The sequence below is a fragment of the Mesoplodon densirostris genome, chromosome 6 (genome assembly GCF_025265405.1).
Source record: "Mesoplodon densirostris isolate mMesDen1 chromosome 6, mMesDen1 primary haplotype, whole genome shotgun sequence".
NCBI lineage: Eukaryota > Metazoa > Chordata > Mammalia > Artiodactyla > Ziphiidae > Mesoplodon > Mesoplodon densirostris.
This window is the reverse complement of record NC_082666.1, coordinates 126,584,717-126,600,742: the sequence shown is the minus strand read 5'-3', so window position 1 is coordinate 126,600,742 and position 16,026 is coordinate 126,584,717. Positions and strand designations below refer to the sequence as shown.

General features: G+C 43.6%; 1 protein-coding gene across 1 annotated transcript in view; it reads left to right on the top strand.

Moving 5' to 3' along the window:
• Positions 1-14,796, top strand: part of PINX1 (PIN2 (TERF1) interacting telomerase inhibitor 1) — an 86,894-nt gene extending 72,098 nt beyond the window's left edge. Inside the window, exon 7 of the mRNA XM_060101447.1 lies at positions 14,101-14,796. Within this exon, the coding sequence (XP_059957430.1) occupies positions 14,101-14,574 (474 nt within the window). The 3' untranslated portion in view covers positions 14,575-14,796. The remainder of the gene's footprint in view (positions 1-14,100) is intronic.
• The last annotated feature ends 1,230 nt before the right edge of the window (positions 14,797-16,026 follow it).

Below are 16,026 nucleotides of genomic sequence, written 5' to 3'. Positions count from 1 at the left end.
CAGATTTTCATCCTGCAATGTACGGAAAATAAGATGAAGAGGAACCTTCCTTTGGGTTTTAGCGCAGCTGGTGGCTGGTGAGGTGATACTTTGCTTCTTATGCTATAGTCTGGAGTGACCGTGGTAGGGACACCAGTGACATGGGCGTAGGCGTTACCATCTCCCCTCTGGGTCCTCCTTGGAGCCTCACCAGGTAGACCCAGAAGAGTCAGTCAACCTCAGCTTCATCCTCAGTCATCTGGACCCTCGTAAAGAATCCAGTTTGCAACATAAAACTTTACAGTATAGAAGAGACCAGGCTTGATACTTTGTTACCATTTTGGGAAGACATTGGTCACTGGCCAGTGCTCACAAGCAGCCAATTGTTGGAATTCCAAAAGTTAATGACATCTTAAGAATTGTGCTTGTTATATAATAGTAAAGGCCCAATTTTATTCTTGCAAGTTTCTTAGTCTCCTGTTACGGAGTGCTGTGAAATTATCTAGGCTACAATGAATGTTAGAATTATAATGGACCTTAACAACATAGCTGTTGCTTTTCAAACTGTATTCTGTAAAGCCCCGAGAGTTCGTCAGAGATGCCTCGGGGGCCTTACAAAGGGAGAGGAGGGTCGGGACATGAGCTTTGGGTTCCCCCAATGCCACCTCAACCACTGTTCCCCTGGTATGTTACACATTGGCCTTCTGTTTAAGATTTCGTCTGGAGAAAGGCACGCACTGCTAAAACCACGTTTGAAAAAAGTCACTGAGTAGCCCTCCTTCCTTGTTTTGCAAACCATTTGCTTCGAGGCCCAGAGAGTACAGTGACTTGTCCAAGATCACACATTCTCTCAGATGTGAGTCAGATTTCTTGACACCCAGGTCATGGCCACTTCTACTACACTGAACTTAGCACCTTTCTTACTTTCCTTTGAGTATTTTATACCAGTGCCACCCAAAGTATCGTACACAGGCCAGTCCGTGACAGGACAGAAATTGAGAGTAAGCATTTAGAAACTTTTATAGTAGTGTGATTAATTTTTAGAAATTGGAACTTGTGTTTTATATGTCTTTTTGAAATTTTGTTTTCTAATTTTTTTTTAACAAAAATCTTGGCCCACAATAGATAGGAGATTTTAAAAAGAAAAATAATTGGTCCTTCACCCCTGGTAGTTTGGGAAGCACTGTGATGCAGGGCATTGAATCTCCACAGAGGTTGAGCCAGTTATGGACTGCAAACAAGAGGCAGGTCTTGCTTTAAGGAACTTTTTTGGATTCTGAGCAGGTAAGGAGGCAATATTACTTGTTCTTTTTCCTTAATATGTTTCTTGCTTATAAAATAAAATTATAGCTTACATGAAACTAAGAGATGATATATTTAAATATATATGATAATATATGAGAAGAATTATGTATTTAATAGCAGTAATAATGTTTAATTTTTATGAACTCTTTGGAATTGTAATCTCAGTTTAATTGGTTAGAGGTTTTGTTGAATGGAGTTGTATTGTAGTTGGTTTTCTTGTTTAGTTTCTGTCTATTCTAAAAAATAAATTATCCTGTTGTATTTTTTTTTTTTTTTTTTTTTTTAGTTTTGTTGTGGCAAGAACACTTACATGAGATCTACCCAGACCTTTTTATAATTTTTTTTTTAAACTGTGTGTCTCCCACAGATGGGAGCTCCTGTCTGGGCCCCGGCCCTGGTCAAGTAAACAGTAGCTGCTGTAGCTGCTCAGTGGATGTTTATGAAGGACTGGATGGCCACAACTTTGGACCTCAGCCTCCTCAGGATCTTACTGTTTTTGTATAATTTACTTTTATTACACGACTCAGTGATTTCAGGATTTTATCTAATTACTCTTACTAACTTAAATATCCTTTAAACATAGAATTATTTTGCCCTACCAAATTTACTCCTAGAAGTATTTTTAAAATATTTGTTACTTTAGTTTCTGGTCAGTTAAAAAGAGGTCTATATAACGATTAATCCCATATAGTATACAGGAGCTGAGGGAGAGGACTTTAGTAATAACTTCATTCACCTGACTTAACTTACCTTTCTCTTCTTAGTAATCTTGACTCTTCCAAATAACTATTCATACTCTATTCCTTGTTTCAGGATAGTAGGTTCTCTAAAATCTTCAAAAGATGCTATGCTTTCTATAATAAGGAGCCTAAATTTGAGTTGTTAATGATTCCTAAGCGATTTTCAAGTCAGTGGAGTAAAGGTGGAAGAGACAGGCCCTTTGTCAGCCTCTGCTTCTGCTTTTGGAGGCTCAGGCATTAGGCTTCAACTACTTATAAAAGCTTTTTGTCCTGTCTCCAGAGAGCAGGGAACAGAACCAGTTGACCTAGAATCATAAACGATAGCCAGTTTGGATTATTTTTAGGCTTCAGTCAAAGAAATTGGTACCTGTGTCACATTGATCATTTCTAGCTTTGGAGGAGCCTCGTTTATCTTGTAACGGCCAATGTGTTGTGAAATGTTGTCACATGGACCACTGCAACTTTCCAGGCCTTAAGACCGTTGAGGGAGGCAGGAAACCTGCTCCTTTTTTCTTTTCCCTCTCTTTCCCCAGAGGCTGTATGACTCTTGTCAGTAGCTCTGATGTCAGTTACTTGAGAGAGGTTGTTGCCATAGAGAACCATCCTTTTAAAACATGTTTATGTTGGCTTTTCGTAATGAGTGGTAATTTGAGCAGCTGATGAGGCAAGTGGAAAAAAAAAATGAACAGCTTTGTTAGCATTGGCCTTCCTGCGAGGAATTTGGCATTATTTGTATTTCTTTGCTGTTGTTCAGGGAAAAGCAAGATATCTGTCCCTTCCAGTTCCCCATTATCTTCTCTGAGACGTCCAGTTCATTTATCTGAGTCTGTAAATTCCAGGCAGGGTTCTAATGCCTAACGTTAGAGAGGTATCTGCCTGCTTACGGGGGGTTGGGAGTTCTCTTTGATGTCAGATCGCTTCGTAAGCAAACCTCGACCTTGTCTGCCAGAAATCAAACGGCAGATGGCAGCCCTCTCTACCCCTCACTGGCATAATTCAGTAAGTTCACAAGAGACTGAGATTGAGAACTTCATCAAAACCCAGAGCCCTCCGACCAACTCCGTGTGTGTGTGTGTGTGTGTGTGTGTGTGTGTGTGTATACTTCACATGCATCTAACATTTCCAAAAAGCAGATTATATTTCATAATAAATTTATTCATTCAGCAAATATTTACATAGCATCTATTATGTTTACTTATATACTAGAGAGAAAACAGTTTCTTTTTACTGATGAAATTCAAAATTTTATTTATGGGCACTGATATTTGACATTCACATCGTTTTCATGTCATGAAATAGTTAGTCTTCCTTTGATTCTCTCCCCCTCCCTGCCCCCATTTAAAATGTAAAAACCATTCTTAGCTTGTGAGGTATACGGAGATGTCAGCAGCCGGATTTGGCCCTCGGGGCATACTTTGCCAGCCATGTTCTAGAGAGAGCCCTCCTGGAACCCCTGCACAGGTCCTGGGTTCTTAGAACCTGTTTGCATGAGCACACACACACTGCACACATGTACACACGCACATGAAGTTAAGGGTTGCTGTGTAATTCTAGTTCTGTTGTTGTATTTTTTATTTTTAACCCCGCTTCAAATCAAAACTTCCCGTCAGTCAGTGGAGTCTTGTATTTGTTTTTAACTCTTGCGATGCTTGCTAATCCTGCAAGTGATTGTGTTTCCCAGGCAGATTCCATGAGGCTGGTTATTTCTGAGACTTTGTGTGTTTATCCTAACTCCAGATGTGAGTGAGTGAATGATAATCTTGAAAAAAACACCAGATTTTACCCCTGAGTAAACTTCTTTTGAGTGCAAGCATCGCTCCTTGTCAGTGAAACAGTGTTTCCAATCATGTGGAAACCAAAAAGGTGCCGCAGAAAGCAAGAGAAGAAGTGCTGACATAGTCGCACAGTCCCTGGTTTATGACCAACATGTTGATCACTCCTTGTTTAACCTCTGGAGGCAAACCATTCTGATGACTCACGGGAATGCACAGCTTCCCAGGTTGTGTGATCAGCTCAAGATAACATGTCGGCTGCACCCTTAACAACCTGCTGCCGGGGGGCTTCTCGTGGAACTTGATCCACCTGTTAGTCTTCTCAGAATGATCTCCTGACTTTGCCTTGGATGTACTCTAGAACTCTGTTGCTTTCCAGCCTCTCCTTTTGATGGCAGGAACACTCACCCCATGCATGTTATTTTATTGCTGATGTTCAGCCTGCCCCACATCATGCATGTGATAGTTCCATAAAACACAGCACCCCATTTTTCCGATTTGCCTAATCTTCCAGAAGGTGACATGATAACATGTGGAATAATAGACCAGAAGAGACATGTATGGATCATTTGGCTGAGCTGTGCGTTGCTCGGGGCCACAGAGAGTGACGGGCTGGTCACACTAAGGGGCACCGGGATGCACCTGCAGAAGTCAGCGAAGCGATTTGCGCTGTGAGGCAAGGCGGCATCTGATTAGAAGGGTGTGGCTCCATCTGGGTGGGAAGACTGTCCTCTGCAAAATGCTGCTTCTCTCTTTGCTTGCCACCCTTCCAAGCCCCTTCTAGTCATGAGCCCCGCCCGGCATGCAGGGGAATCTGTGCTGACAAATACAAAGCTTCTGGTTCAGTGGGCGGGGGAGTGCTTCCCAGCCTGGATCTGCCTGGGGTTGGTGTCTTTTGTGCTTTCCTGGAGCGCTCACCATGTGTTTGTTCTCCATTAGAGGCTGTGCTGAACACAAATGAAATAGGCATGATTTCTGCCCTCAAGGAACTTAAAAATTCCTTGGGAAGATGCTTAGAAAGCAAATTATACAAACCCAGAAAGTACAAGTAACCAATTGCTAGTCACAGTAGTAACCAAGGGAGGTTGTTCACAGGGGACCAGCTTCTTGAAGGAGGCAGCTTTGCACTTGATCTTTAAGGGAGTGACGCACACAACTGTGTATGAAGAATCTGGAAGAGCGTCGCGGGGAGCATCACGGGCGACCGCGGCAGCGCCTTCAGCTCCTTCTGTTGGCGAAGGGTTTCGTGCTCACATGTCCTGGCACCCCCTCACCTCAGCACTGCCCCCATCTTGACAGGCTTCATACCTGAAGTGGCTTCATACCTGAATTCATCACTGTCCTAAGTGGACGGGCGCAATTTCTGCCTCCCAGGAGACATCAAGACATAACTTGTGTTTGTCAGACCTATCCTGCCGGAAAGTTTAGAGAAGATGCAAGCGTCCTTTCAAACTACTCACTTGCCAAGCTTTCTTAACTCTTCACAGACTAATGCAGCGCAAGCTGACAACACGGGCTGGGGTGGAAGTGTGCGTTTGTTCATCACAAGCAGTAGTTCTCAGAGCTGATGACCCCGTTGCTAAGCCCATTTACCCTTGAGCTCTGGGTGTCTGCTTTTTCTTTCAATGAGAAAGTTCATTGAAGGATTCTTGTCGCAGCCTGTGTCTCAACATGGAAATCAAAAGGCTTTCAATCATCTTGTCACTTAAGATCAGCAGTGACTTATGAGAAAGGCTGGTGAGCTAAAGCGTTGTGCCTTTGAAACCTCATCCTGGACTGTACGTTTATCATAACTGGTAAGATTTTATGCTTATGGCGCATCTGCCCCAAACACCTCTCTAAATTCTCTATCCAAACTGCTGTGTTTCCCTGCCCCAAAAGTTACTAACGACATTCTTCTGAGAATAATAAAGAGAATCCTGTGTATTTGGGCAATTCGCTGTTAATCCATCTCAGTAGACATGTGTGAATGACACCGAGGACTGGGAACCCAGAAGAGCTGGAGCAGGTAACTCACTGAGCTGCAAAGGCTCTACGCAGAGTACCTAAAAGAAGCGGAGAACAAACTCATGACATTCTGTAGCCATTTGAGAAAAGGCGACATGCATCTTTCAGGCACCTGAGATGATTGTGGTATATGATAGCTAATTTCTTAAGCGTCTCTCTCTGCAAGGTCTTGTGTCCTTTGCATCCAACTCTTCCTGCCCCCCTCCCCTACACCATTTGTAATTCAGAATCACCAGAGATGGGTTTAGGCCTTAAGATTCTCCAGCTCTAATTATAAAACTCTTAAGCCTGGTTTCAGGCTATTTTTTTTATTTACATGAATTGCAAACTAGATAATAGAGTTTTTTTTTCTATTTAGAAAGTAGTATCTATTTCTTGTGGCCTTTTTTTCAACCTGAAGTTTTAGCATCAGTTAACTTCTGCCTCATAAAGTTGGGCCTGGACCAACTGATATATACTTCAGTGTTGGGATGATGTCTGAAGAGAGAGACAGTGACAAGTGGGTCTGTGTGATGCAGGCCGGAAGTCGGGATGCCGTCGTGGAGGGAGGGCGGGCTCTGCGCCCGGCAGCCTTGGGCTACATCCTGCTTCTGCCAGTTCCCACCGTCAGGCCTTCTGAATATTAAGTGCTTTGAGGTTCGGTTTCTACCCCCGTCAAGGTGAGGTGGCATACGATAATAAGCGATTGCCGCACTGAAGGCATTCAAGAAAGGATAGCCGCTTTCTTCAGTGCACCAGGCTGCGGGCGCTCTGGGTCAAGTCTCCACACATGATGAAGGCGGTAGTCCCGCCGGGCTCTTCTGCCTGTAAACCACTGGGGTTCTGTGCGCTGGGGACCAGTCCTCCTGGGTTTGGACCCTCAGAGTGTTTATTGGTTGGGGTAGAAATTAAGGCCCTTGCTATCACTTGGGAAAATCCATCGGCAAATGTTTTTTTAAACACAGGCTGTACACTCATAGGTTCTGAAAGAAATGAGAACACTGCGGGGTTTTCTGAGACAGACGAGATTAACCCATGAAACAATGTTTCAGAACAACACAGACTATTTCATTTTATATTTTTTAAATGGTAGCTTTTAAAATATATGGAAAATAATTCAAGATTCTCAATGTAGCTTTGGATCTTTCTTTTTCATTAACAAAAAGGGAGGTAGAGTAGTGGATATATTACAAATTTAGGGGGAGCTCTTTTAAACTGTTTTGTTGATTCCCTTACCGTTTCCCCTCGTTGACTGAACTGTGTCTTTGGAAAGCTTCTTCGTCTTAGGTGCACTGCATGGCCTCGGATATGCACAGCTACAGGCAACATGTCCCTTCCCCAGCTGAGTGAGGAGACCAGGGAACTGACGGGACATCAAGGCCCACAGAAAGGCTGGAGGTTCTACAGAGAGACCCCTACCTAGCTCCTACGATAGAGACTCTATCCCTCACTGTCCCCAGGGGAAAGCCTGACTTTGTCCTTGCGTGTGCCGTGACTGGACAGCTGTTTTATCTCTTGGCATTCAAGCAGGACTTAAGGAGTCTTAGACTGTAGAGGCATGAAGCTGAGGGAGACATTGCCAGGCCATTCGTTCCAGAAACCCGTCACGTTTCCGCTTCCGTCCGGATAGCTTCATTGGCATTTTCCCGACACTCTGCCTCTTGAGAACACAAATTTAGGGCATGTAAAGGATCAGTGGAGACTTTCAAGCCAAGGTATATAAAAAGAGAACCTTCAGAACCTTCAGTACAAAATGGGAATTTATTATCATTTTAAAAGTTCCAGCTTCTTACTACCTTTCTTAGAAATATTAGGATGATTTCCAGGACTTAGGTTTAAAATAGATTCATATTCCAGTTAGTAGTCACCCCAGTTTTCTGCTTTTATTGATTTTAGCTTCTAATATCTAGTGTCAATTCTTTTAAATGAATGCTTACAAATTATTCATTGCAAAATAGTATTTGGCCCTTTCTGTTCTCTTCAGTGGTGCCACTAGATCTACTCTCCAGCCGTATGCCCTCCTACAGGTGTGTAAAGTATTCTCCGTGGATGGACTTGTAGGTGCATTGCCGTCACTCCTGCTTCTTGGCCTGACAGTTGGGGTGATCGTCGTCTATGAGCTGAGCTCATCTGCTACCTGCTTATAGAGCCTCACCATCCCTCCTCTGCTGTCTGGTGTCACAGAGGAATGGCCAGCCCAAATGTCATTTCATAGTTCAGTAAATTTTAGACTTCCAAGTCTAATTTAATCTACTTATTTGACTTGGTTAGTAACTGAGACCCAGAGAGGTTATGGGATTTATCTAAGGCCCTCCATTAGTTAATAGCAGGAACTGGAATTTTATTTTATTTTATTTTATTATTTTTTTTTATATATATTTTTTTATTTTACAAATTTAATCAGTTATACATATACATATGTTCCCATATCCCCTCCCTTTTGCGTCTCCCTCCCACCCTCCCTATCCCACCCCTCCAGGCGGTCACAAAGAACCGAGCTGATCTCCCTGTGCTATGCGGCTGCTTCCCACTAGCTATCTACCTTACGTTTGGTAGTGTATATATGTCCATGCCGCTCTTTCACTTTGTCACAGCTTACCCTTCCCCCTCCCCATATCCTCAAGTCCATGCTCTAGTAGGTCTGTGTCTTTATTCCTGTCTTACCCCTATGTTCTTGATGACATTTTTTTCTTAAATTCCATATATATGTGTCAGCATACAGTATTTGTCTTTCTCTTTCTGACTTACTTCACTGTGTATGACAGACTCTAGGTCCATCCACCTCATTACAAATAGCTCAATTTCATTTCTTTTTATGGCTGAGTAATATTCCATTGTATACATGTGCCACATCTTCTTTATCCATTCATCCGATGATGGACACTTAGGTTGTTTCCATCTCCGGGCTATTGTAAATAGGGCTGCTATGAACATTTTGGTACATGTCTCTTTTTGAATTATGGTTTTCTCAGGGTATATGCCCAGTAGTGGGATTGCTGGGTCATATGGTAGTTCTATTTGTAGTTTTTTAAGGAACCTCCATACCGTTCTCCATAGTGGCTGTACCAATTCACATTCCCACCAGCAGTGCAAGAGTGTTCCCTTTTTTCCACACCCTCTCCAGCATTTATTGTTTCTAGATTTTTTGATGATGGCCATTCTGACTGGTGTGAGATGATATCTCATTGTAGTTTTGATTTGCATTTCTCTAATGAGTAAAGATGTTGAGCATCCTTTCATGTGTTTGTTGGCTGTCTGTATATCTTCTGTGGAGAAATGTCTATTTAGGTCTTCTGCCCATTTTTGGATTGGGTTCTTTGTTTTTTTGCTATTGAGCTGCATGAGCTGCTTATAAATTTTGGAGATTAATCCTTTGTCAGTTGCTTCATTTGCAAATATTTTCTCCCATTCTGAGGGCTGTCTTTTCGTCTTGTTTATGGTTTCCTTTGCTGTGCAAAAGCTTTGAAGTTTCATTAGGTCCCATGTGTTTATTTTTGTCTTTATTTCCATTTCTCTAGGAGGTGGGTCGAAAAGGATCTTGCTGTGATTTATGTCATAGAGTGTTCTGCCTATGTTTTCCTCTAGGAGTTTGATAGTGTCTGGCCTTACATTTAGGTCTTTAATCCATTTTGAGCTAATTTTTGTGTATGGTGTTAGGGAGTGATCTAATCTCATACTTTTACATGTCCCTGTCCAGTTTTCCCAGCACCACTTATTGAAGAGACTGTCCTTTCTCCACTGTACATTCCTGCCTCCTTTATCAAAGATAAGGTGACCATATGTCCGTGGGTTTATCTCTGGGCTTTCTATCCTGTTCCATTGATCTATCTTTCTGTTCTTGTGCCAGTACCACACTGTCTTGATTACTGTAGCTTTGTAGTATAGTCTGAAGTCAGGGAGCCTGATTCCTCCAGCTCCGTTTTTCGTTCTCAAGATTGCTTTGGCTATTCAGGGTCTTTTGTGTTTCCATACAAATTGTGAAATTTTTTGTTCTAGGTCTGTGAAAAATGCCATTGGTAGTTTGATAGGTATTGCATTGAATCTGTAGATTGCTTTGGGTAGTAGAGTCATTTTCACAATGTTGATTCTTCCAATCCAAGAACATGGTACATCTCTCCATCTATTTGTATCATCTTTAATTTCTTTCATCAGTGTCTTATAATTTTCTGCATACAGGTCTTTTGTCTCCTTAGGTAGGTTTATTCCTAGATATTTTATTCTTTTTGTTGCAATGGTAAATGGGAGTGTTTCCTTGATTTCACTTTCAGATTTTTCATCATTAGTATATAGGAATGCCAGAGATTTCTGTGCATTAATTTTGTATCCTGCAACTTTACCAAATTCATTGATTAGCTCTAGTAGTTTTCTGGTAGCATCTTTAGGATTCTCTATGTATAGTATCATGTCATCTGCAAACAGTGACAGCTTTACTTCTTCTTTTCCCATTTGGATTCCTTTTATTTCCTTTTCTTCTCTGATTGCTGTGGCTAAAACTTCCAAAACTATGTTGAATAAGAGTGGTGAGAGTGGGCAACCTTGTCTTGTTCCTGATCTTAGTGGAAATGGTTTCAGTTTTTCACCATTGAGGACGATGCTGGCTGTGGGTTTGTCATATATGGCCTTTATTATGTTGAGGAAAGTTCCCTCTATGCCTACTTTCTGCAGGGTTTTTATCATAAATGGGTGTTGAATTTTGTCAAAAGCTTTCTCTGCATCTATTGAGATGATCATATGGTTTTTCTCCTTCAGTTTGTTAATATGGTGTATCACATTGATTGATTTGCGTATATTGAAGAATCCTTGCATTCCTGGAATAAACCCCACTTGATCATGGTGTATGATCCTTTTAATGTGCTGTTGGATTCTGTTTGCTAGTATTTTGTTGAGGATTTTTGCATCTATGTTCATCAGTGATATTGGCCTGTAGTTTTCTTTCTTTGTGACATCCTTGTCTGGTTTTGGTATCAAGGTGATGGTGGCCTCGTAGAATGAGTTTGGGAGTGTTCCTCCCTCTGCTATATTTTGGAAGAGTTTGAGAAGGATAGGTGTTAGCTCTTCTCTAAATGCTTGATAGAATTCGCCTGTGAAGCCATCTGGTCCTGGGCTTTTGTTTGTTGGAAGATTTTTAATCACAGTTTCAATTTCAGTGCTTGTGATTGGTCTGTTCATATTTTCTATTTCTTCCTGATTCAGTCTTGGCAGGTTGTGCATTTCTAAGAATTTGTCCATTTCTTCCAGGTTGTCCATTTTATTGGCATAGAGTTGCTTATAGTAATCTCTCATGATCTTTTGTATTTCTGCAGTGTCAGTTGTTATTTCTCCTTTTTCATTTCTAATTCTATTGATTTGAGTCTTCTCCCTTTTTTTCTTGATGAGTCTGGCTAATGGTTTATCAATTTTGTTTATCTTCTCAAAGAACCAGCTTTTAGTTTTATTGATCTTTGCTATCGTTTCCTTCATTTCTTTTTCATTTATTTCTGATCTGATTTTTATGATTTCTTTCCTTCTGCTAACTTTGGGATGTTTTTGTTCTTCTGGAATTTTAAAAGAAAAGATTTCCTAAATCCCTAAGCTTAAATCAAATGTTCGGTGAGATCATTAGTTAACCATACCTCCCTTGCTAGTATTTTGTATGGAACAGTAAGTTTTCACGTTATTTGTAAATTTATTTGACTAGATTTTAGAACACTGTTAGCAAATTGGGATTCTCAAAATTTATGAAGCAGTGAAAGTCACATTTGGTATTACAGATTTTGTGTGTGTGTGTGGTTGCATTATACGTTTAGTGGAAATGTGGGAAGAAGCGAGTTTGTTGCTATTTCAGAGTACTAAAAAGTTGCCAGTGCTTTTCTCAGTACTCGTTTACTTTGAAGAAGAGACCAGATATGAAAAGTGTTCATTTTCTTAAAAAGGTGTACATTGTTCACATTCATGCATTCATGGCTGAGAATATAGAAACAGGGATTGTAATCACTGTAGTAAAACTGGGTTTATGATTTATAAAGTCATGAAATATGAGACCTGGGCTTTGCTTCTACAGCAGTCAGGTCTGCAGCCTATTCCTCCTTTGTTTCCATGGTTTTCAAAACAGGTACATTCCTGGAGTGTGGGAGGCTGCCCACCACTCTCCCCTGCAAGTCATTGTTTTGCCTCCACTTTCCTTGGGTGCTGGCACCTCTCTGGCTTGTCTCCACGCCCCACTGAGCTTGGTGTGCAGTGGCCCATGCTTATTAAAATCCTTATCACCAGAGGACTTGATTACGAGCAGAGTTATTTTCTAGGATTAGAAAGACCCGCAGAGTTCAACAAGTGACTCAAAAATGATCTTGTATTTTCTAGTAATTAAAAGTGTGATTAATACCAGTAATTAGTTCCTGTGATTTAACTGTTAAAAGCAGGAATTCAGAAGGTAATAAACAGGTGAACAAGGTAAGGAACCATAGGATATGACTCGAATTTGAGTTCCTAAGACACAGATACACTCCAGAGGAGGTGGCCCACGTAAGACAAACTCCTTTCATACTGTGAAGCTAAGTGAGACCTATTTTCTGTAAACAGGCCTCCTTCCTGGAGACTTGCCGTGTGTGGCTGTGTGCCGTTACTAAATGGAAGGCAAGACATTTCTCATCCATGAGGCGGGGGTTGGCTGGGATCAGGAGAGCCTTGAGAAAAGTTTTCATCCTGCTGTGCAAAATTTCAGCTCCTTTTCAACATTTGAGGAACAAAAAGACAAAGTGACCTTGTGTTTTTGGCTCCTGTGGCAGCTATTTTTAAATTTTTCTCAAAATTACCTCATGGGATTCCAGCCCAAACTGAATATTGATAGATAACATTTAAAAAGCTCATTTGGTTTATTCCACATGTTCTGCCTTTTACCTTTTGAAATTTAAGAAACTGACTACGTGATTTTGTGTTTTTAGCCCTGAGTAAAATAAGGTTTGTGCCGATTAGGTAAGCTGTGATGTTGTTGGTAAGGTACCCTTTGGGGAGAGCTCGCTGGGTCAGCGGCCATTCAGAGCCCAACTGCCCACTGATATAATACCGATTCAGCTGAAATTTCAGACGGGAGCCTACTTTGATCCCACTGAGCTGGGTTTCGAGTGCTGCTGTAACAAGAAAATACATGGTCCAGTTATATGTGTGGTTGTAATAAAGTTAGCTGCACAAGCAGAGCTTTGCCCGCCCAGTTCAGAATAATTTTCAGACTCTAATCTGGAAACTGATTTATTCAGAAAACTGTTTTCCCACCTCATGAAAGGGTCGGACCACCCATCTCATCCTGTGTGAATAAGTGAATGTGAAGGGAGAAGCCAGGTAATTATGAAAACCTAAGTTTAGTGTACTTGTTTAAGGGCTTGATTATTTTAAAAGACTGTGGGTAGAATTATTCCAGACACTGACCTTACCTAAAGCACAGTCCTTAAATGCTTTCATTTGAAGGTGCTTCCTTTTTCACGCACACGTTTTCATCTCCCTCCTGCCAGCCAGCCACAACCTATGTGGTGTGATACCAGCATTTGATTTTTTATCCCAGCCTATTAAGTTAGGATTTTTTTTTCCTCTTCTCAAGCCTTACGACTGAGTGTATTTATGTAAAATTAAAATGTAAACCACACTTAACCCCGGCGGCTATGAGTGAGTAATTCGTCCATTTAGAAGCAGACGGCACAGCCATGGGTGTCTAGTTCACGGCAGTGTAGCGGGGGGCGTCTCATGTCTCCCACCCCCAGCTGAGGGCAGAGGGCACCCCAGCTCTCCTGTTCCTTCTGGGAGGAGGGGGGCACATGGGCCCTTCCAGCCCTGGTGCCTCCTCTCTCGAGCAGCTGCCAGAGGGCCACGCTCTGGACACACCAGGGTCGAGGCTGGCACGTGGCTCCTGGTTGAGCGGGGGCTCCCATATACGCGTGGCATCTGAGCTTGTGGGTCAGGGCGCAAAGGCCTGTGTATCCACAGCGAGACCAAGTAGGTGTCTGACGACACCCCAGAACTCCGGGCTTTTCGGGTCCTTGTTTCTGATGGAGACTCTAGGAACTCGGTTGCCATTTATAAGGTTGTTGCCAAGGAGCCATTCTGTCAGAATGGCGTCCAGGTGACTCACCATCTACCTTGTGAAGTTAGCCTCCGACTCCCCGGCCTCCCACCCCGTACGGCCCTCAGCTGGTGTGCGTGGCCACCGCATTCCGCACCGTGGCGGCTCAGCTCTACCCGACGGCCGGCGAGGGATCCAGGGGGAGCCCGGCCCCCCAGCCACGCGGGCTCCGGGCGGTGGTGAGTAACTAGCTGATGCGTAACCGGTGTTACTCTTCTCCCCACCTCAGGGCCAGCCCCGTTCCGACGCTGCACAGGGGACTGACGTCTCCCCCATGACCACCAGTGCCTTCACCATCCGCGAGTACTTTGCCAGGCGCATGGCGGACCGCAAGAGTAAGGCGCAGGGCACGGCCGTGGGGCCAGAGGCTTCAGAGACCCCAGTGGAAAGGAAAGCAGGGAAGAAAAGAAACAAAGAGGTGAAAGATAAAAGTGTGGAGAATTGCACCCCCCCCAAGGCCAAGAAGAAGGGAGACCAAGTTGAGTGGCCGCTGGGAGACCCCCGCGGGGACGAGAATTCTGGGGCTGCTTCTGAAGGTGGAGAGGGTTGCGTGGCGTCACTCGATGACCGGGACTCTCCCTTGAGGCCCAGAAACAGGAAAGGAAAGAAAAGGGGGCAGAAGCTAGCTGAGACGGCAGAGGATGGTTCGCTCGATGCAACGCCAGTGAAAACGAAGAGGAAAAAGAAGAAAGGCTCCAAATAACTTCTCTGGAGCCAGGGCCTCCCGGCTTCTCAGCTGTCAGGGCGCTGCTGGGGCAAACTCCCCGGCCCGACGGCAGAGCCGGTTCACTCCGGGAGCCGTGCACAGCCTCTGACACGCCCGGCCCTGCTGCATCTCGCCCTCACGCTTTCCCAGATCGGATTCCCAGAACTTCTTAGTGTCCCAAATCATGGCTCTCAGAAACAAATAAATGTCTTTCTTAAACTCTGAGTCCACCGTATTTATTCCCCTTCATGTGAGTGCATCATCATGTGCACGTGCTTGTGTGTGTAGGTCTCTCACCGTCTGTATTTGCTCTTGATTTCTTTCAGTAACAGTGAACTGTGCTTCCTTCTGAAGGACTCGGTCTAATTAAAGGATTAAGAGGCAATAGTTGGCATTCAGATAGCTCTTTTTGTTCTGTAGCCAACCGTATGTTTCTGCCAAGTTGGTTTTATATCGTTACATTCCCAAACCAGAGAGTTGTTTTGGTCTGGTCTGGTTTGGTTTTGACGGGGAGATTGTTTTAATGCCGTCTTTCCCACTGAGCAGTGGCAGCCGTGTATTTTGAGGAGTTTGAGAGGTGAACTGGCGGTGGGGGCAGTTTAACTTGCCGGCTCTCTCCCAGGAGCCCTCTCGCGGTCCCTCAGCGAGGGTCAGTGGTTGGATACATTTCCATTAGGTGTCCTCAAGGACAGGTGCCCTAGAGTGGACTCCTCCTTACCGGTGACCATCAGGGGCTCCTCAGGAAGTTGAAAGAAAAACTGAGACTCTAAGGTTATGAAATTACTTTCATCTAGACTGGGACTGCCTAGTGAAAGCCCCTAAAAGTATAAATGTCACATAAAGGGTAAAAGACACCTTCAGTCCTGCTCACACCAGATGGTGCCGCCTCCTGTGTTTATACCGCCTCTGCCACACCCTGGCGTGTTTCCCTGTGTGCAGCTTAAACTCTCCCCACGCGGGTTTCCCCGGACAAGTGCAGACACCTTCACACCCTCTTTGGGACACAGCATGCAAAAGAAGGCGCATGTTTAAGGTTTAGAGGTCCAGCACTGTGGCTTCCTCTCTTCTGCTGTCTTGGTTCTCTTGACCTCTCCCTTCTTTTCTTTTTCATCCTTTCCCCCTTTCCGTCTTCCTTGCTCCCCGCCCCAAATTTTCAGCTCCCAGTTTTCTCTTTCCCGTTGCTGGCTGCCTGCTCCGGTCCTGCAGACCTTCCGGGAACTCTGAGGACGTGGTACAAGGGCGGGTCGTGTGCTGCCTTCCTCCTGATTTATACATGCTGCTGGAGAACAGTAACGAAAACTCACTGCAACCTGATGAGCTTTTGCCCTGGATTTTAACCCTCGGGGTCACACATTAGGTATGAAGCATGGCCCCAAGTTTCTTAAAACTGAGAAAATAAATGAAGAATGTTTGATTTTAGTCCCCTAAGAATTCTGAATGGTGCTAGTT